Raw genomic sequence first — 21,123 nt, 5'->3', positions numbered from 1 at the left:
ACATCTCAATGCCAGTGGCTCCCAGTCGCCCATTGACACCCACAATGGTGCACTCCAAAGAATGGCAGCTGTCTCCCACCAGGATGAGGGATGACTGAACCTCCTGAACTTTATGCAGTAGAGGAGGTGAATGAGAATGTACAGCTCTCAGGTCTTCCTTCTAGCTCTGGAGTTGTTGTTAGCTCTGGAGTTGAGGAAGCACGGAAACAGCCTGGCTTTGGAATCACAGTAATCCGTGTTCAAATCCTGGTTTGACACTAGGGGTTTGGCCTGGACATATTGTTACCTAGGCTGTCTGAATCTCAGTTTTCCCATCTGTAAACTGTTGATAATAATACTATAGAATCAATATGCGAGTTAAATAAAGTAACATGCATAAGTATTCACACAGTGCCTGGAAAAAATTACAAGTTTGATTAATCTGCTACTCAATTTCCAAAAGGGACTCACTTGTATAAAAAAGAAACTAATAATTTTGAAAAAACTCACCAAATCAGCCTGCTGTCAATTACAGAAATGATTCTGATGGAGCCTCTTCCTTGCCTCCCATCCTCCCTTCAGGTTCTCCTCCCTCTTTGTCCCTTCCTTCTCAAAATTCTCAGTTTATCATCAGCTATCGATATACAATCTCATTTCTTTTTTAAAAATCCCTCTCAATGCCAAGAAAAACTTTTAACAGAACACGGGATCCGTGGGGCATCCTTGTGTAGGTCCCCCGTGGACTGCTCAGCTCCGCAGGCTTTCCAAGCGGTGCTCAAGGCTCAGCCCGCCTCTGTGCGACGCTGCCCACTACATGTGGGGCGAGGTCTGGACGGACGGCACTCCCACTCCCAGCGCCTCCTCAGCTGTGCCTTGTGAGGTAGCCCAGGCGAGAATGCCCCGCAGCCTGGGCACCCAGAGGAAACCCCACGTAGCAGAGAAATAATTTATTCTTGTCATCACACCAAAGTTTTCAAACTTTAAAACGCAGCCTTGATTAGAAGAAAAGCTCTGTTTTTTCTAAAAGCCTGGCATTTCTGAAAAGGTCCCCTACCCAAACCACAGAAACCTCAAAAACTCTGCCCACTGAGTTGAACATAAAAGTTCACGAAGACCAAAGCCTTTCTCACAACAACGGCTCGATGCTTTAGAAATCTTCTCTCCAAGGCTTAAAAGTTTTAATGTTTTAACTGAGGGCCTCAAGCCCTCTGGAATCTTTCTTCCTTGTAAACTCCCAGAACTTTCTAAGCCAGACTTATTTTCTGTGATGTCCAATAATGCTTGGTGGAGAAATTATTTTGCTTTTGAAAAAGAGTCACTGAGTAAAAGAAATAAAAGTAAAAGAAATTTTAGCCCAGTTAGTAGCCATTTAAGGATGAAACAAAATTTGTTGATTTGCTTTTTGGGGAGGCAGATAACTTTATAAAGACACCCCACTTCTTCCCTCACCCTAGACTTATTATCAGCAGTGGAAGTGAACACCAGGAAGAAAACTTGGCAAAATGTTTAGAATCATCTATCAGTTCCACCATGGGTTTGAGTTTATGCCATGGACCCAATTTTGGAACTTTATAAAATCCTAATAACTTCAATAGAAACTTGACTTATTCATAAGCATTTAGATTCAGTATACAAATTATAAATAAGTTCTATGTATGGACACCCCAAATTTGGACTAATCACATTCAGAAAAAGATAACACAGAACGCAAAAAAGTCTCTCATGCTCACTTTTACAAATTATAAATTCTATAATCACAACATTCCAAGAAACATCTCCTTCTTCAAAAGTGTAATGTCACTTGCGATGATTTGATGGCCAAGATTCAAAACAAAGGCACTGACATCACTTTATTCACAAAATGCATTTGTGTCTCAAAAATTAGATGCTGGCTTGGAGGTGTAATTGTCAATCACTAATCACTCATTAGATTATCCAAATGTCCATTCAAAATCTAGTTCAAAGACTAGTTTGCTTGCATTGACTGATACTGTATTTTCCCCAACATGATGGATTCAGGACACCAGTGCTTATGAAGTGGTAAATTTCCATTCGGATTAAATAAATTTCTGCTACATTCAGCAGTCTCACTTAGGTTGTGTCTAACCACTGGTCTTTAGCACAATTACTGGGTAGCTGGAAAACACACAGGACACAAAGTGCTAACTAACCTTCACCGGGTGGCAGCCTTTTCAAAGGCTTTCTCATTGTTCTTTTAAATTAAAACAAAGCAACTACAAAAACACAAATCAAACGTGTCCATGTTCACCTCTCTACTGATAATTATTGATTGCTCGGAGGCAGAACGATGTTTTTATATTTTATGGAAGAATAACCAACCAGAAAAGTGGAAACTGTACACATCTTTTGAAGTATTCCTGCCTTGAGGGTGGGATATGACACACATAAACCCCGTAACCTCCCGGCACAGGTCAATCCAGCCCTAGTTGCCTCAATTTGGACTCAATTCAACTGAAAATAATATGGCTGCATTTCATTCTTTTCTGCTTTTTATGATCTCTTTCCCTCTCGTAAACATTTCAAGAACTCAAAAACTGCAATGTTAGTAAACATCAAATTATAAAAAGACAAAAACAGAACAAATGGACGTTTTATCCTCACATTAAAAAATATATATATAAATGCAAGAAAGGCAAAAGAACTAAACTCTCTCTGCATCCTGCTAAAACAAGTTCCAGTGTATGGCTCACTTGAAACTGAGTTTTACACTTTCTGAAAACCAAGTGTGAAAATGGTTCAATCCTTAAAACAGTGATGCCTCCAAACATAAGAGGGTTGGGTGGTTGAGGGGGCCGTGGTCGGGGGAAGGCAAGAGGAAGAGGTATGAAAAAGGTGGGCCATCACATTCCAGAACTGGAAGGCCATCAGGAGTTGTGGAGGGGCCTCTATCAGGGTTGTGCAACATATATCACCTCTGAGTACGCCATAGTTCTCTCTTCCAGGATTTAAATTCAAGCCCACAGGTGTTGCCTCGACAAAGACTCATTTTCCACTTCCTTTAACAGACTGGAAAACACAAGGATGAAATAATGGCAAACAGGGCCACATAAAATGCCTTCTTTGTGGGGAAGGTGGAAAAATAAAAATAAAATTAGTCTTTTGGTCTAAACCCTTCAGAAAAAAAAGACTTATCTCAACATTAAAACTGGGTTTGTATCTACACAGTACAAGCACATCTAGGTATTCTAAAACAGTCTACTTTTTTTTTTTTTTTTTTTGGTATTCTTATCCCCTTTCCCAACTAGGCACCTAGAATAAAGTATAGGAAGACCAGATAATTATTGTTAATAATAATAATAATATCTGCCATTTACTGAGCAACTTTTAGGATTCAGGCATTAAATCAAATACTCAACATGTACAATCTTACTGAATTTTCATAACCATCCTAGAAGGTAGTGAGTAGACATTTTCACAAAGAAGGAAACTGAGGCTTAGAGAAGTAAGATAATTTGCTCTGGATCACACAGCAAGAATATAACTGATACAGGATTTGAACCTTGTCTGATGGCAAAGCTCATGCTTTTTTCACTAAGTCACACTATATACCGCTGAAGCCATATTTTAACACATATCTGTGAATGACTTCTAGATGCAATACATTAAGTTACCTAAAGGCTCCATATATTATCATATTACTTAATTGTTTTTGCCACATTCTATTATTCTTCCTGTTGCATGAATGAAGCCTTGACTTTCTCAGAGACAAAGCAAATATTAGCCAATATTAGCCAAAGTCTGAGTGAATCCCAAAAAAGATGAAAGCACGTTTCACATGTGTAGTAAAGGTATGAATGATTTACTTATGTCCCTATTTTTGTCAACAACAATTATAAATTTTGCCTTTACAGTTCAAAAGATTATTTTAGCTGGACATGGTGGCTCACGCCTGTAATCCCAGCACTTTGGGAAGCTGAGGCAGGTGGATCACAAGGTCAGGAGTTCGAGACCAGCCTGGCCAACATAGTGAAACCCCGTGTCTACTAAAAATACAAAAAATCAGCCAGCGCGGTGGGGGGCACCTGTAATCTCAGCTACTCAGGAGGCTGAGGCAGGAGAATTGCTTGAACCTGGGAGGCAGAGGTTGCAGTGAGCCGAGATTGAGCCATTGCACTCCAGCCTGGGTGACAGTGCAAGACTCTGTCAAAAAAAAAAAAAAAAAAAAAAGACTATTTTAACATTTTTATATAGGGAGAAAATAGCAAGTCTTTTGCTAAAATGCTATGTGTGTTACTGGGCAGTCCTCCCACTGCCACCCTCTCCCTAATGAAAAAAAAAAAAAGGAAGAGATAGTCAATACAGCTTCATGACTAAGAGTGTGGATCTAAGAGCCAGCCAGGCTGGGCTGTGGGCCCTCCACTCGAATCCTGGTTCTGCCACTTACCCATCTCTTGGATAGGCTTTCTTTTTTTTCTTTTTCTTTTTTCTTTTTCTTTTTCTTTTTCTTTTTTTTTTTTTTTGGTTCTTTTCCTTCCTTCCTTTCTTTTTTGTTTTTTTCTTTGAGACAGAAGTCTCACTTTCACCCAGGCTGAAGTGCAGTGGTGTAATCAGAGCTCACTATAGCCTTAAACTCCTGGGCTTAAGTGATCCTCCCATCTCAGCCTCCTGAGTAGCTGGGACTATAGGCATGCACCACTGTGCCCGTCTAATTTTTGAAATTTCTTGTAGAGATAGAGTGTCACTGTGTTGCCCAGCCTGGTCTCCAACTCTTGCCCTCAAGTGATCCTCCTGCCTCACCTCCCAAAGTGCAGGGATGATAGGCATAAGCCACAGCGCCTGGCCATTGGATATCCTTTCTCTGTCACAGTGTTTTTAAAACATTTGCTTTTTAAAATACAAATGGAAAGCTAGGTCTCCTACTTGCATTCTGCCTCAGGAAAGTTAGGAACACACAATAAGAGTGATTGAGCTTCCCAAGCAATCGAGGTATAGCTTGCCAGCCCAGCTTCCTGGGGCTCAGAAACTTATTGAACATGTCAGCTTCTAGTTTCAATTTTTCCTTTAACTTGTTGGTTTTTCTATTTAAACTGTAAATAATAACAGTTTCTTCTTGATGGGATTGTGAGCATTACACAGATAATGTACTTAAAATGCTTAGCAAAGTGAAGACATAGTAAGTATCGAACGTATGTTAACTATTACCACTTTCATATTTCATGTTCACTACAGCTCTATCAGCTGGTTTTATCAATCCCATAAGAAAATTGAAGCTCAGCAACATTAAGCTTCCAGACCAAATGCTCGCAGCTTTATGTGGCAGAGCCACCCTATGAAGGCAGCAACCCCATCACCATGCTCTGTCTTTATTACTCCAGATAGGTTTTTTCCCCCCTTCATATTGCTAACCACTTACTGAAATTATCTATTTTTGTGTTTACTTATTTATGGGTCTGGAACTTATGCTCTAGAGAAGCAAAGATGACACTTTTGTTAAGCCCAGTATCTAGCAGAATGCTGGGCACATAGGAGACACATAGTCTTCTTGGATGAATGAATGAACACATGAATGAAGAAAGCCAAGATTTGTCTGTGACCCAAATCTCTACTCAACTGCTGTGATACACTGCCTCCCATTGCTGCCACCATTTAAAATCCTCCTTAAAGGCAGAGTCACAGGATTCCTTCAGAGGGATTTTCTCTGGAGCCCAGGGAAGACAACATTCTGATTCTCCACTCTCATCCACCTGTTTCCCTTCTCACCAAGTGGGATTCAAATCCACCTAAAGCCAGTATCATAACTAAACCCTGATCTATCACGACAGCAGTGTCTAGGTGATATGGCCTGGGTGGGGAGAAGGCATGAGTGTTCCCTAGTCTGCTCTCCAATCTAGCTCTACCATGTACCGGTTGTGACCTCAGGCAGGTTTCAGACCCTCCTTCATCCTAAAAAGAGACTATGCAGAGTTGTGATAGGGCTTCATTGGCTAATGTGTGAAAAAGTGCCGTTACAGAGCTGATACATGGTAGGTACTCAGCAAGAGACAGCGTTCTTTCCTCTAGGCTCCAAAATGACTCAACTTTTATGTTGCTTGTAGTGCTCACCACTCTCAGTGTGTCCATACCTTCTCTTATTAAATGCATTCTGATGTCCTTGACAGTAGGGACTGTGACCTTGTTCATCTTCAGGGTCTGCCACCTAGCAGGTAGTCAGGAAGTGAGATTGAATAAAACCCAAAGTAACCTCTTTGTTTTCTTCTTTTTTTAAAATTTCACTTTTACCTGATACCTCCAAATAAACTCTTCAAGTTCATTCTCTCTCCCCTAAACCTTAATAAAATTGCAAATATCTAAAATAGAGTGGAAGAGGTAAAAACAACATTGGGGGTTTCTCCCACCGTCTCCATCCTGCAGAGCCTTAGGGTCATCAGAGGAGCAGCTGAAGAGTTTCCCAAGTGACCTGCAGAACATATAGGGTGGGCTCTCAGGGACCTGTGGAGTAGAGACCTGAGTGTCTGGCATCCCAGCTTGTGATGTCACCATTTTATATCTTCTCAGCCTTTTTGGAAAAGACGCTGAGGCAAACAGACCAACTTGGCTTAAAAATCAGTCTTAAAATGTTGGAAATGAAAGAAAAACCCTATGCTTCACAGTAATGCCACGCTCATGGAGAGCCTGGGAGGCTCAATGTCAGTAAAACTACTTTATAAACAACGTACCCAGAAGATTTCACATAGATGTGAGAAGACAAACACAGACACAGGCATATAATTGAGAGGTAGAATTTCATTAGGTTGATGCAAAAGTAATTGCGGGTTTTACCACTGTGGCACAACATTGTGCCACAAAGGCAAAACCCGCAATTACTTTTGCACCAACCCAATAGACCATATCAATTTTTACATCCAATCCATTCTTTTGCAAATGAGTCAATGGAATCTCAGGGAAAGAAGAAGGGCTCCTTTGCCCAGATTGTCATCAGGAGGGGTGCCTAGGCGTGAGAAAAGACGTCTTCCCAAAAGCTTGAGCAGTGGAGGGTAGAGTGATTTTCCTTTGATGGCTGCATTTTAGCACACTGACCAATCTGCATTCCTGTTCAACATATGTGAGGGTCTGTGATGCTGGCGTCATCATCTAGAAGCATTTCAGTGTTCCCTAAATTGGCATTGGATACAGCCCCATAAAGTCTACTGTCTTTTAGTAAATCCTTTGGGGATGGAGGGAGTTGGCCAAACAGTTAAGAAATGCACTGCAGGTGGGCAATGAGAAAGGACATCTGGGCCTTTTAAAAGAGTTGTTCATGGTTCTTGACTCTTAAAATCCTAAATGACTTACAAAAAATAGTGTATTATTAGTTTGAGGAGAAATTAACTAATTGTGCAGTGAGTCATAGTTCAGATAGTGGTAACCAGCCCATATATTGCTTCCTGGATTCTACAGTAAAGTCAAAGGAATAGAGGGAAATGTCTACCTTGTCAGAGAATCCCAGCCTGTGAGCTGTCTAACCCTTCATTTTACAGGCAATTAAAAATAATCTTGGAAAGGCTAGAAGATTAACCTAAAGTCACATTACAAGTGGCTGAGTTGGAATCACGACCCAGCGCCTTTCTTACTGTAAAAAAGGGGGGGGGGGGGGGGGAATCAGAATCTCCTCTTTACCCATTCCCACTCCCAAGATTTCTGGCCAGACACTCCCTTCTCTTCTCGTTCTGTTCCCGCGTTATTCTAACCCATCACCCTTTCAGATCGGGTTTGAGATAGGGGGTGAGAAACTCACCCTGGGCGACCCACGGGTCGTGGGGAAGAAAAGCCAGAACCTTTCACGTTGGTGAGCCTGTGGCTCTTAGGGAGGCGGGCGCACTGCCCAGCTGGCGCCTAACCTCGGGACGGGTGAGGGGGGAGGCTGGAAGAGAATCCGGAGAGGAAGGGAGGGAGCAAGGGCTCCAAGGCGGGCTGAGAAAAGGTATAGCTGCTGGAGAGAAATTAGACCTCGGCGCCTCTGGGAAGCAGGATGGTCCAGCACTCACACAGCGGCGGGGAGGGCCCGTGCAAACTCCTCTCTCTTCCTCGCACTGGGCCCTTTGTTGTCAGCCTCTGCCTCTGGCTCCCGCTCCTGCCCTCCGGTCCCCAGGCCCCCCTGAAGTCACCCCAACTGCACTCATAATATTTTGCTTTGCGCCAGGTCTGTTTTCTACCACCAACTTCCAGCAGTCTCCATGGTGACGCGCTGGGGAGGAGGGCAGGCGCGGCTTTGGAAATCCCAGGCCCGAGGCGCTGGGCGGCCCCTGCAAACTTTTCCGAATCTCTGGGACCCGCAGGCCGGGTAGGAAAGCGCGCTGTCCCAGGCTGCCGCACCAGGCTGCCGCACGGAGTCGAGTGCTGAATCTGGGACTCCAAAGACCCAGCCTGCGTGCAGCGTCTGCGCCATCAAGGGTTGCAGCCTCGGGGACCCGGAACCCTGGTACCGTGCGGCTCTCACTTGACCCCGCTGCCAAATCCAGACGCCGGCGCTTAGCAGGTGGCAGAATTGGGGGCGCACATGGCCCGTTCGTCCGCGCGCGCGCACACATACAGGCACACACACACACGCCCGGGGAGGGCGAGACTGTCTGGTTTGGGCGTGGGAGCAAGACTCGGACCTCCGGCTCCTTGCTCTCCCAAGCCCGCAGACAGTGGCTCCTTCCCCAGGGCTGTGCCTGGGCAAGAATGGAGGAGACTCGGGCTCTATTCTCTCCAGGACTCACTTTGCCTCGTGGGCACGGCGCCAGGGCTACTGGATGTCCCTACACCGGGCCCATAAAGGCAAATAATTAATTTGATGGTAGAATTTTAGACAGAATTTGTGCTGAGCTGGGGGCCTGTAGACTAGCGTGCGCTCCTACCGATGCGACCCGGGGAACTCAAATCCGGCTCCAGGAGTACTTTGGCCGCCTCAGCTCTGGGTTCTGGAGATGGGAGCGGAAAGTGGATGGAGGCAGAAGTTTCCAGCTCCAGCTTGGCAACGGCCCTCTCTAACGCGCCATCCCGTTTTAAAAGAAATGATCCTTCTGTTGCGTAGGCGACCGAGCCCGCCCAGCCCACTTTGCACAAGTTCTCGGTGGCCTAAAATTCTACCCACTTTCCCCCATCGTTCTGGAATTTCCGGATAACTTGAGTAACTGGGCAACGATCTCCCGGGCAGAGAAGCCCAGATGGGACCCGGCGGCCACAAACACACAGCTGCCGGTGGCCCGCGTGGGGAGGGCAGGCCACGAGGGGCTCAGCACCCACTTTTGCGCGGCATGGGGCTGTAGCGTGGGCCAAGCCGAACGCGCGTCTGCGCTTACTGCAAACCGCGCACCGGCCAGAAGGTGCTTCGACTGCCCCTGCGCGCGCCTGTCGCCTTTGCCTCCTGCTGGAGTACCGCAACGCGCGGCAGGCTGCGGCTTTGCCTCGTCGGGCTCGGCCTGGAGAGAGCCTAGGGCCCAGGAGGCGCGCGCCGGCTGCCCAGCTTCCCCCGACGGGGCCATTGTCTTAGCTCCACACTTGTCGAGTATTTTGGGGAAACCCGAGGAATATATTACTGGCTCGGTGTGCGGAACAAAGGCGCGCGTTTCCGCAGGTCATGCTGAAGTGGCCCCAAAGCAGGCCACTAGAGCTCTGGCCCCTGCAAAACTGTTCTCCCGGGCCCGAGGCACTTCGCGGGGATTTTCCTTTTAAGAGCAAGGGACAGTGGCCCGGCTCGCCGGCCTTTCTTATCCTGGACGTTTCCTACTTCGCCCCAGCACTTGCTGTGAGTCGGTTGTTCCAGTCCTTTCGGAATGAAATAATAACAGCAATATCCTGGTTCTGATCGCGCGATCTTATACAAAAGGAGCAGAATCGAACTGCTCCGTGGAGCGCCCGTCTCTGCAAGCCAAGGAGAAAGGACCTTTACATAACAAGGGAAACTCAGAAGAAAAGCTAATTGGATTAAATTCTCTGGAAGGGAGGTGAGGGAAGGCTTCCGGACTGGACCGCGCCGAGCCGCACTTCCCTTGTGGTCGTCGGTTTTGCAAGTCCGAGTGAAATGTCACCTGGTGCGCCTCTTGTCATTTCTTCACACTGTCGTGTACCAAAACTTTTGATTTTGCGTTCAGGGTGGTGACCTAGGGATGTCTCGGATATACAAAAGGGGGAGATGTGGATGGGGAAAGGATTTCTGTTTCAGAACCTCTTTGGAGGGTTTGCAGTCGAGGTGAAGAGGACCCGGTGCTCCCACGACCACCAGTTGCATCCAGAACAGAAAACACTACGTATCCACAGCCCCACAGTCCTCCCCAGAAGTACCGAGGGGCCCTGGTCAGGTGGAGGAGGCAGCTAAAAACCCCAGCTGGGCCACTCTGCAGGTTTGCGATGTAGGCAGACCGTATGTCCCTGCGTGGGGCGCTCGCAAATACTTGGCCACAAACTCTGCAGACATGAGTTTAATTTTGTTAAGGATATGCATTTTTAATGTTAGGGTTCTCAGGAGGTGGTGAAGGCGCAGCGCTTGAGATGAAAAAATGGTGGAAAAGGCGCTTTTCCTTCTCTGGGCTCCCGCTTTACCGCCAGCAGAGACCCCAGCGGGGCCCGCCGTGTCCGGAGGCGCACGCGGGCAGGCGACGCTTCTCTTTGCCTTCGTTTGTCATCCGGTATAGGAAGGAGAACTTCGGGGCTTAGCCTTTCCCCACTGCCTGGGGGCTCACACCCACCCAGAGGAGGGCAATTAGGGAGGGCCTTGACTCTAGGAATCAGAGATCGACAACTACCCTAAAACACCGAATATCACCCCTGGCAAGAGCAGCCCGGTGTCCAGGCCACCAGGGCTGCAGCGGAAACCTGGACAGACCTTAAATATTTCTGCAGGGACTGAGGAAAGACCTTCTGGGGCAATGCCCCATGACCCCAGCCCCCACCCCACTTCCATATCCAGCCTGCCTAGGGGTGGAGTTGGGGAGACATTCGTGGGGCATTTGTTTATTTGCTCAAGGAAGGGACGTGCATGCTTAGGGGACGGCCAGGGCTGGAAGGCACTTGTTGCTCCGCGCTGCAATGCCCAGCAGGGTATGCGTGCAGGCATTCTCTCAAACCTCGCCACGGCCCAGGCTGCGTCCACTGCCCTATTTCTGCTTCTCCCTGACCTCATCACCCCAAGAAACCCTGAGGCTGCAGCGGGGCCAAAATGAGAATAGCCTGGTTGCAAGAATGAGCCTGGGGGAGGGGGTCAACTGTAAGAGAACTTCCACCTGCATGGGACTTAGGGAGCGTAAGAGATCTAGAAGTGTGACGGCTCTTCAAAGGTGCTAGGAGTGGGAGGTGGCGAAAACTACTGGAGGAAGAACCGAGATACCGGGCATTTTCGTTGTGAAAGATTCCTTGGCATCCCTTTTTCGTTGTTAAGGACCGCTGCGCCCCCAAAACCCGACGCCCAGCAACTCTTGAACTGCAGAGCAGTTTGCAGACCCCAACGCCGAGTTTAGCGAGCTATTCTGCATCCTGCTCTCCCTCCAGCAAGGTCACAGCCCCCGAGTGGAGCCCGGCGTTGGGTGCCCCTTCCTGGCAGAAAGGCTAAAAGCCCGCCCCCACAGCCCAGGACTCCCACCTCCCGTTTCTGTGGATTCCCCAGGACCACCGGGCTCGCCGCCGCCACTCCCTCCAGCAGCGCGTCTCTACCAGCCGGAGCCTCGGTCCCCACCTCCCAGGCGCAGTGCGAAGCAGTTACCCTCCCCTGCCTCGGAGCGTTCCGCTCGGCTTCCCCGGCCCTGGCCGCCAGAACCCGAGCGCATCGCTATTCCGAGGCCCTCATACCGAAGGAGGACCGGGCCCGGGAGGGGGCGGTCGGCTGGCAAAGTTTCTGCAAGTGGCACCTCGAGCTCGCCGCGAGCCAGAGCATCTTTACGTAACTTTGTGTCCAGGGCAAGCGAAAGCGCGCTCCTTCGTGCGCGCGCACGAACACACACACGTACACAATCACACGCTTATACACATACTTCCACGCATCCACTTACACACATCGCCTCCAGTTGAAAACTTCTGCAAGCTCTCCGTTATTCCTTGGGGTTCCACTGTCAAGTTGACCCGTCTGAACTTTTCCCAACTTCTTTCTAAAGTTCCCCCTCTCCCTTCTCCTTCCCTCCCAATGTATCCCCCCAACCCCCCACCAGTAGCACTAACCTGTGGAATCCATGTCGGGTTCCTCCAGTAACCCACAATGCATGCTCTTCCCATGGACAGCACAGGCGCCCCCCAAAAGTCCTGATGTTTGGGGATCCCCTGTGCTAGAGATGCCCAGGGAGGAAGGGAGTGAGGGAGGGAGAAGGAGAGAGACAGAGACGCAGAGAGTGAGGGGGCAGAAGGATAAAGAAGGGAAGGAAAAGAAAAGAAAAAGAAGAGGAAAGAAAAGAGAAGAAAAGAGGAGAGAGAGGGAGAGAAGGGAGCGAGCTCGGTGAAGGGGGAGAGAGAAAAAGCGAGCGAGCGAGGGGACACTCAGTAATCCAGCCGGGCAAAGCCAAACCCGTCAAAATGTTTGCGGATGTTTCATGGGAAAAAGCATCATTTTATAGGAGCCCCGATGGGAGCAATGTCATTGATAGGCCAGCCGGCCTGATGAATGGCCGCTCGTCAGATGGGGCCGTGGCGAGGCGCACTGTGAAGCCCATTGTGGGCCTGTTTTGAATAAGAAAAGCCGCCTCCGAAAAGGGGGGCTCAGAGCGACGCAATCCCAGCCCTCCGACTTCCCCCTTCTATTATAGCATTAGCAACGTTTTTCTTATTTAAAGTTCCAGAGGCCTTCTCCAGCCTTCGCCCGGCACTCATTATAGGCGAAATCAAAATTGGCTTAGATGTGGCCCCCTCCCCCTCCCGGCCCTTCCCCGCCATCGGGCCCCGCGTTGCGCAGGCAGGCGGGGAAGGGGGCGAGCGGGGGAGCCGCGGGGAACTCCTGGAGCCTGGGGAGTCGCCTGCGCTACCACGAGTGGGGCCCCACTCCCTTCCTTCTCTTGCGCCCCCACCCCCCATTTTGGTCCTGGGTTAGATTTCTGGTGGTGGCCCTGGGAATGCGGGAGGGGGTATGTCTTGACCCCTTACACGCGGATCCACAGACACGCGTGGGGGAGTGAAGCGAGCTTGAGGGGGAAAGGCGGGGAAGGGGAACCGAAACCCTAAGATCCCATCCCCCAATCTGAGCGTGAGAAGGCCGCTAGGCGGGGAGGAGGTGAGTGGCTGGTTCGCCACCTCCAGAACGTTCTGTCTTCCTCTTGGCCTGGGTCCTTCATCCTGTTTCTCTCCTTCCATCTCGCTCTCTCCGCCTGTCTCCCATTGTCTGTCTCTAGCTCTCTGTCCCTCTCGTCCTCTGTGTCTCTGTCTCTGTCCCTCTATTTCTCCTTCCTTGGCTGCAAGTGTCTCTGTCCAGACCCTGCCTCCACTTCTCTTTGTCTCCCCCTAGGACTCTGCCCCTCTCTGTCTCTATCCCCCTCGGTCTCTCTGTACCGTCCTCCCCCTCCCCCGCGCCTCTTCCCGTAACTCTGTCAGTCTGTCTGTCTCCGTTCCTCCGCCCTCCCCCTGCCCTCCCTACCCCACTGCCGTCCCCCATTCGGCCTCGAAGTTTGTGAGAGGCCCCGGCGTCCAAGTGGGGACGCGGTTTTCCCAGGGACCCCCTCCTCGGCGGAGTTGAAAGTGCAGAAAGAGGGGGGCGAGGCCCGGGGGTGGTGCTGGAAGTGGAAGTCAGGGGGAGCAAGCTGCGTCTCCTGCGGGCCCCGATAAAGTGGCCGTTCGCGGGCCGGCCGCGCTGTGATTAGAATATGAATGGGGCCCGGCGGGCGGAAGAGAAAGGCGGATTACCCCGGGTGCTTTGACCATGGACAGAGGCAGCGCCGGCCGCGGCGGGGGCGGGGAAGCGCCGAGTCCCTAACGTCGTGCGGGGGGTGGGGGTCTCTAACCCCTGGTCCCTGGCTGCGCCCTGCTTCCAGCCATCCTTCGGAAAGACGTCCCCCGCCCCCCGGTCCGTCCCCCTCCCCACAATCAGAGCTGAGTGAGACAATGTACGGGGGCTGGGGGGCCCGAGGGGCCAGCACCAGCCGAGTTAAGGTCACGGTGCGCGAAGAAGGGGACGGCGCGCGGTACCGGCTGGACAGAGCCCAGGATGGACTGACGGTAGCGCGGGGTTCGAATCCCAGCTCTGTAAATTCCTTCACACTCTGGGCCTCAGCTTCCTTGTCTGTGAAATGTAGCAAAGTTGCCCCCTCTCAAGGTTTGGAGGAAGATAACTGAGGCAGTGGTTATACACGGAGCCACGCATTTGCTCTTCCCTCTACTTGGCATTCTGCCGGCTCCTCCTTCCTCACAGGTGCCTAACCGGCCGGCCGACACCTTTGCGTCACCCTGGTCTCAGCTGAGCGTCGCCTCCTCGGAGGGGCTGTGCTTGATCACTCTCTGCGAAGGTCCCTTCCTGCCCCGGCCACTGCCGGGCTCATTACCCGGTTTATTTCTGGAGGACTTTGTTCACCACCTCATGCCCAGTGCCCAGAACGGCGCCAGGCACATTCTTTCCCGCTGCGATGCTGGTGATGGGAAAGAGGATGATGGAAACCTTTGGCAGCCGAAGGCCATGGTGGTGGCCACCGCGCGTCCTCGTGGTATGCCTGGCAGCAATGACCGCGGAATTGGAAGTCAGATCTGACTGTCCGCGTTCGCCTCTTGCAGGCTTAGCTTCTCTGCCACTGGAATAGGCTGAAGAGTAAAAGCCTCCTTCAGACGGCGGGAGGGTCTGACTGTGCGTAGATGGAGCCTGGCCGGGGGCTTTCTGGCGGCCAGGAGCGCGTCCCCAGGGTGGGCGGCTGCCACCGCCAGGAGTGTTTCGGACCTCGCGAGAGAGTCCTTGAGGGATGCCACGGGGGCACTGGTGGTCTCCAGGGCGGATAAGATTATTATTGTTGCCGTTATTATTATTATTTTAATTTTTGCACGCAGAGTGAAGGTGGGTAGGGTGAGGTGAGCCAGGCTCACGGGCCAGGAGTGAGGCGGAAGAACCCGGAGCAGTGGGCGGCAGGAAGCCAGGACCCAGCCCAGCACAGCTCAGCTCAGAGCCGGGCCAGGTGCGGCTGGTCCAGGCCCAGCGCTGCTTCACCTGGGAGGACGTGAGTGCTTGGCCATGACCGTGCTGTAGCGCCTGGGAGCTTAAAGAAATGAAAATAACAATCGCTCATTCGTTCCTTGGTAAATTTTTATTGTGCATCTACTATGTGTCCAGAACTATTCTAGGAAGCGGGGGATACAGAACTGAACAAAATAGACCAAAAAAAAAAAGTCTTGCTCTTCTGAAGTTCACATGGGAGTGAGGGGAAAGAGATAATATACACGACATAGAATTAGGAGGTGGGAGAGGAATTCAGGCAGGGCCTCTCTGAGAAGCTGACATTTGAGCTTAAAAATAATGGTATCCAGGGGCTAGTCACAAGGGTGTGTTCATTTGTGACAGTTCACTGACTGTGACACTTGTGAGTTTGCGCATTTTTCGGAACGTATTTCATACTTCAATAAAATGTTTGCTTAGATTTAATGCTGTCAACATCATAAATAGTAACAGCTACCATTTACTATTAATATATTCATTATGTGTTTCCACGGGGACAGGCATCTTCCATGCATTAGTTCATTTCATCCTCACAACACAACTAAAACATATTATTGTCTCCACTTTTAGGAGAACAACTGGGGTTCAGTGTGGCTCTCTTGCCCTTGACAGACACTGTGGACATGGTAATGAATTATCCAATTCCTATCCTGCAGAGGCTTGAAATCTCAATAGAACATAGCACAGGGGCAGGGAGGGGGTGATGGGGAAAGTGTGGGTGCTGTGAGAGCAAAGAGAGGGCCATGTGACTGATCCTCGGAGGCTGGTGTCAAGGCAGGCCTCCTGGAGGAAGTGGTGGCCCAGCCAGTAGCTGAACTAACCAGAGAAGGGGGTTGAAGGTGTTACAGACAGAGGCACGGGCAAAGAGGAGTGTGTTTGGGACTGGAGCCTAGCCTGGCTGCACACAGAACCCAAGAGAAGAAGAGAGGATTAACAGGCCACTTGATAGGAGGTAAGCTGGGGCCGTGCCAAGAAATGTATCCTGGAAGAGTTTGGTGCATATAGGACTAAATCTACATTTTGAAGAGATCACAAAATGTGAAGAGATCTCAAAATGTGTGGCAGCCAGATGAGGGTTGGTTGCAGGAGGGGGTGGTCATTGGGAGGGAGGGATTGGGATGACCTGACACAGGTACATAGCAGTGGGGGCAGGGTTCAGGAGATACCAAGGGAGCTGTATTCCCACGCTTGATGTTGATTAGTTGTGGCCAGAGATGGGGAGGGATAAGGGATGTCCAGGATGTGACATGAGGAGGGAAGACTTGGCAGCAAGAGAGAAGGATTTGAAGGGCCCTTAAAACTTCCCAGTAGCCCAGAAGCAATGACAGGCAGGCAGACCCACAAAGGTGTGGAGTCGGCACTGCTTGCATAGACCTGGGGAGCTGCTGAATCCCCTGGAATGGATGAATGAGCAGCATGAAAGAGGAAGGCGCAGGGTGGATCCCTTTTAGATGATGGGGTGTGCTCTGCCTCCACTGCTGTAATCTCAAAATCCCTGTACTTTCCAAACCCAGCACTCACTTCATTGTAATTATTTACTCGTCTGATGTGGTAGATGGTATTACTTATTCATAATTCTTTCTTCCCTTTCTGCCCTGCTCTGGCTTCCCTTCCCACTGATTTGGGGTTTGGCTACTGGCTTGCTTTCGCCAACAGAATGTGAGCAGACAACATATGTTAAATCAAACCAGAGGCCTTACATGTCCTGGGGGTGGTTTGGCTAGTACTCTTGGATTCCTGACTTGCCTTGAGCAAACTCCAAGTAGTCACTGGTCCCAGAATGAGAGACACATGGAGCCAACCAGAACCTGCCGCGGTTTGAAGAGCTCCTCTTTTTCCCAGGGACCCACAGAACTGCGAGCATGAAATAAATGTTTGTTGTTATAAGCCACTGAAAGTTGTTGGTAATAGTCTTACGATCTTAAAGGGGGAAGATAGGTCTATAAGTATGGTTTTGATATATTAATGTCTTTTCCTTTAAGATGGTAAGACCATTACTAATAATAGCTAATGCTTATTAAGCATTTACTAAGAACCAGGCACAGTTCTAAGGCTTAATTGTCACAAAAATCCCGTGAGATAGGTATTTTTATTATACCCACTTCCATGAGGCACAAAGAGGTTAGGTAACTTACTGAAGGTCACACAAGTAACAACAGGGTCAAGATTTGAACCTAGGCAATCTGCAGACATAAGGGGAGCTATAGAGGTGCTAGTGAGGAACATCTCCCTGGTGATGGCTTCACCACTGTGAATCGCCTTAAAGAGTAAGTCTATGGAAGAACCCTAGCTGGCTACTCTCAGCATCCATTTCAGCTTAAGCCAGCCTTTCTGGAAGAAACCCTTGGGACTATAGCATGTGCTTCAGCTCTGAGCTCATCCCCAGAGCCACCAGAAGTCAGGCCTCCAGGTTGCCCAACCTACATGAACCTTTATTTCCACAATGCACTATGATTGTAGCCTGAAACAGGACTGCCTAGCCAACCAGCAGACCTGTGATATATGCTTGTTATTGTAAACCACTGTGTCCTTGGGTGGTTTGTGATGCAGCCTTGTTGCAGCAGTAACAGGGTTAGGGTAAGAGTAGGGATAGGAGTAGGGGTTAGGGTTGGGGCTGGGTCCAGGCAAATTGTATGGTGACTTCTTAAAAGATGGTAGGTATGGAGATAGGAGAAATGGACAGGTTCGGGGTATACGTTGGAAGTAAAACAAGGCTTGCTGATGGATGGAGGTAGGGAATGAGAATAAGAGAAGAATGCAGAAACTCTTGTGTTTTTAACTCTAACAATGGGGTAAATTGTGGTCCTATTTACTAAGATGGAGAAGTCTGGGGTCAAACAGGTTTGGGGCAAAACCAATACCTCTTCTCAGCCATGTATGGTTTGAGATGCCTCTTGGGCATCCACTGCAGATGTCAAATTGGCATTTTGATATATAAGTTTAGGGTTTAGTGGAAAGGTTAGAACTGGAGATATAAATGGGAGGGGATTGCTATCCATAGAACACTGTTTCTTAAATTTAGTGTGTTGCAGAATCAGCTAGAGGGCTTTATATCGAAACACACTAGTGAGTCTTGTCCCCTGAGATTCTGATTAAGAAGGTCTGCAGTGGGCCCAGCAATATGTACTTCAAGAAAGTTTTATTATAAAACAATTCAAATAAATATAAAATAAGAGTAATGCAGAGAACCCCCATAAGAAAGTAACCATAAGGCAATTATTATCAACATAGGATCAATGTCGATTCATCAGTAAATCTACCCTATTACCCTCCCCAGCCCTTTACCTCTAACAGGTTTATTTCAACACAAATCCAGACATCATATACTTCATCTATAAACACTCCCAGCATGTATCTATAAAATACAAGGATTTTTTAAAAAGCCACAAACATTATCACTCCTAAAACATCAATAATAATTCCATAACCATCAACTATTTATTGTCAAAATTTGCCTATCTGATAATTTAAGTTGGTTTGTTTGAATTAAGATCCCAACCAAATCCATGCAATGCATTTGTTTGCTATATCTCTTAGGTCTCTTTAAATATGGAGGTTTCCTGTACTTATTTTATTCCTTCTATTTAGTGACAAAATCAGGTCATTTGTCCTATTGCGTGCCCAACATTCTGCAATCTGCTAATTGCATCACTGCTGGGTTGTTTTACATGCTCCTCTGCCCCCTGTAGTGTCTGTAAATTGGTAATTGGGTCTAGAGACTTGATCAGGTTCAGATTCAAGGTTTTGGCAAGAGTAGCACACGGGTGGTGGTGTGTACTTTCTGTTACCTAACATTGGGATTCATATAATGTCTGTGTTAAGAAGATCAGTGGGTTCAGGTGTTACCAACCTGATCCATTTTTATAAAGTTCCTCATCAGTTGTTCACCTAGTGGTTTTAACAGCCATTGATGACCATTACTTAGATCCATTATTTTTTCTTAGGGTCTGCAAATTGGTAATATTTGATTTTATCATCTCTTCTGCATGTATAGCTGGAATTCTCTATAAAATCCCTTCTGCATGTATAGCTGGAATTCTCTATAAAATTATTTCCATCCAGTATTTTGTTGCCTTGAGACAGAGTTCGTATAACACAGGCAGGATAAATATTTGACTTTCCCCCTTTCCTTACCAGTTTTTACAATAATAATTTTGTTTCCTAAATTCTTCCAAAGGTGGCCCTTATTGGATATTTTGTTGTAGTAGTATATGATCTTAAAGAATTTAACAAATTTGAGATGCTTCAATTCATTACATTATTCTTTTTACACTAAAATTATCCTATCTTTCAATTGGTCCCCAAGCCTTTTGACATGACTCTTGTGGCTTTTGATGGCTTCCTTGCTCTGTGGCATGGCAAGATGATCCAGGTTCATCTTTTACATTTTTTTTTTTTTTTTCCTTAGACGTGGAATCAGCTATTTCTCCAAGGAGTCCTGGTTCCTTTCAGTGGGAAATGATATTTAGAGCATTTGGTAAGTTTTTAAAATGGTGGACTCTGTGCCTCTAGTCTCCCTCTCTTTTAAAATACCCTCCAGCCTCTATACCACTGTTCAGTCATCTTTCTCTAAGGCAAATCTGATTATGTCCCTTACCTGATATTAATTGTCCACGGTCTATCATCATTTACAGGTTCAAGTCTAAGCTCTTTACATTGGCACACAAGGCCCTTTTGCCTACTTTCGTGGCTCACTTCTCCATATTTCTAGCCTTCTTTTCTTGGCATACAGTGTTCCCCATTCCTGTCAAAGCATTTTTGTAGCTTTCCAACCAAGTCATGACTTTGTCTTCGTAAATTATCTTGGCTTAGATTGCCGTTCTCACTTTGTACTAGAAATGCATATATAGTGCAATTGTTACTTCTTCCGGGAAGCTCTGCCTGGCCTTATCACAAAAAGTTCAGTATTTCCTCCTGGCTATTATCCTCGAATCTTGTTCATATCTCTATTATATTATTTATCATGTTGCCATGATTATTAACTTTAATGTCTGTCTCTTACACTTGGCTATGAGTCCCGATAAGACAGTATTCTTTATAGTTGTGTGGGTGTATAATTGTTTCAAAATTACAACACTGTATTATTACTAACAATATGATTATGGAAAACAGTTTAAGATCATTTTATTACAGTGCTCTTTGTCATTAGAGTGTATTTTGCACAAGCTATACAGTCAAATAATTGTTTCAAAATCCCTTGGGGAAAAAATCTGGATAAACTATCAGCTTTATTCAATTGTTATACCTTCTTGGAAAACTGATCCTTTCATTATTATTTAGTGCCCTTCTTTGTTCCTGATAATTTCTCTCGTTCTGAAGTCTGTTTTGTCTGAAATTAGTAGAGTTATTCCAGCTTTCTTTTCTTTTGACGGAATCTTGCTCTGTTGCCCAGGCTGGAGTGCCGTCGTGCGATCTCGGCTCACTGAAACCTCCACCTCCTGAGTTAAAGCAATTCTCCTGCCTCAGCCTCCCATGTAGCTGGGATTAAAGGCGCACGCAGATATTTTCACTGTGTTGACCAGGATGTCTCTCTCTATCCCCATTACTTATAATCTATCAGTCTTTATATTAAAAATGTGTTTCTGTAGACAACATACATTGAATCTAGTTTTTAAAAATCTACTTTGATAATCTTTTAATTGGCATATTTAGATATTCATATTTAAAGCAATGATTAATATATTTCTGGGAGTGTCAACTATGTTTGTAACTGTTTTCTATCCATTGTCAGAGACTTCTTTTACTACCTTGTTTGGTTTTAATTGTGCATTTTATCTTCTCTCTCAGTGCGTTGTAGTTGGCTTTTTAAAAAATGTTATTGATTCCTCTAGAGTTTTCAACATACCTTTCTAACTAATGTAAGTTCACGCTCAAATAGCGTTACTAACCTGTAGCACAGGCACTTTATAGCAGAACATTCCCAATTCTTCTCTCCTGTCCCTTGTGACATTGTTGTCATTTATTTACTTATCTATATGCTATAAGCACCCATTATATTGTTAATATTATTTCCTTAAACTGCAGTAACCTTTTAGATCAAGAGAAATGAAAGAATT

At 47.4% G+C, this 21,123-nt stretch overlaps 1 protein-coding gene and 1 long non-coding RNA gene across 2 annotated transcripts in view; one reads left to right on the top strand and one right to left on the bottom strand.

Annotated features, from left to right (window-relative positions):
- The window catches only part of RFX4 (regulatory factor X4), a 179,150-nt gene extending 166,586 nt beyond the window's left edge, over positions 1-12,564 (bottom strand). Inside the window, exon 1 of the mRNA XM_023194451.3 lies at positions 12,112-12,564. Coding sequence (XP_023050219.1) covers positions 12,112-12,154 — 43 coding nt within the window. The 5' untranslated portion in view covers positions 12,155-12,564. The remainder of the gene's footprint in view (positions 1-12,111) is intronic.
- The window catches only part of LOC111528398, a 275,213-nt gene that overhangs the window by 178,655 nt on the left and 75,435 nt on the right, over positions 1-21,123 (top strand). The window lies entirely within an intron of this gene.

The sequence above is a fragment of the Piliocolobus tephrosceles genome, chromosome 10, assembly GCF_002776525.5.
Source record: "Piliocolobus tephrosceles isolate RC106 chromosome 10, ASM277652v3, whole genome shotgun sequence".
In the NCBI taxonomy this organism is placed as follows: Eukaryota; Metazoa; Chordata; class Mammalia; order Primates; family Cercopithecidae; genus Piliocolobus; species Piliocolobus tephrosceles.
The sequence above is the reverse complement of the archived record's forward strand: the minus strand, read 5'-3'. Positions and strand labels throughout refer to the sequence as shown.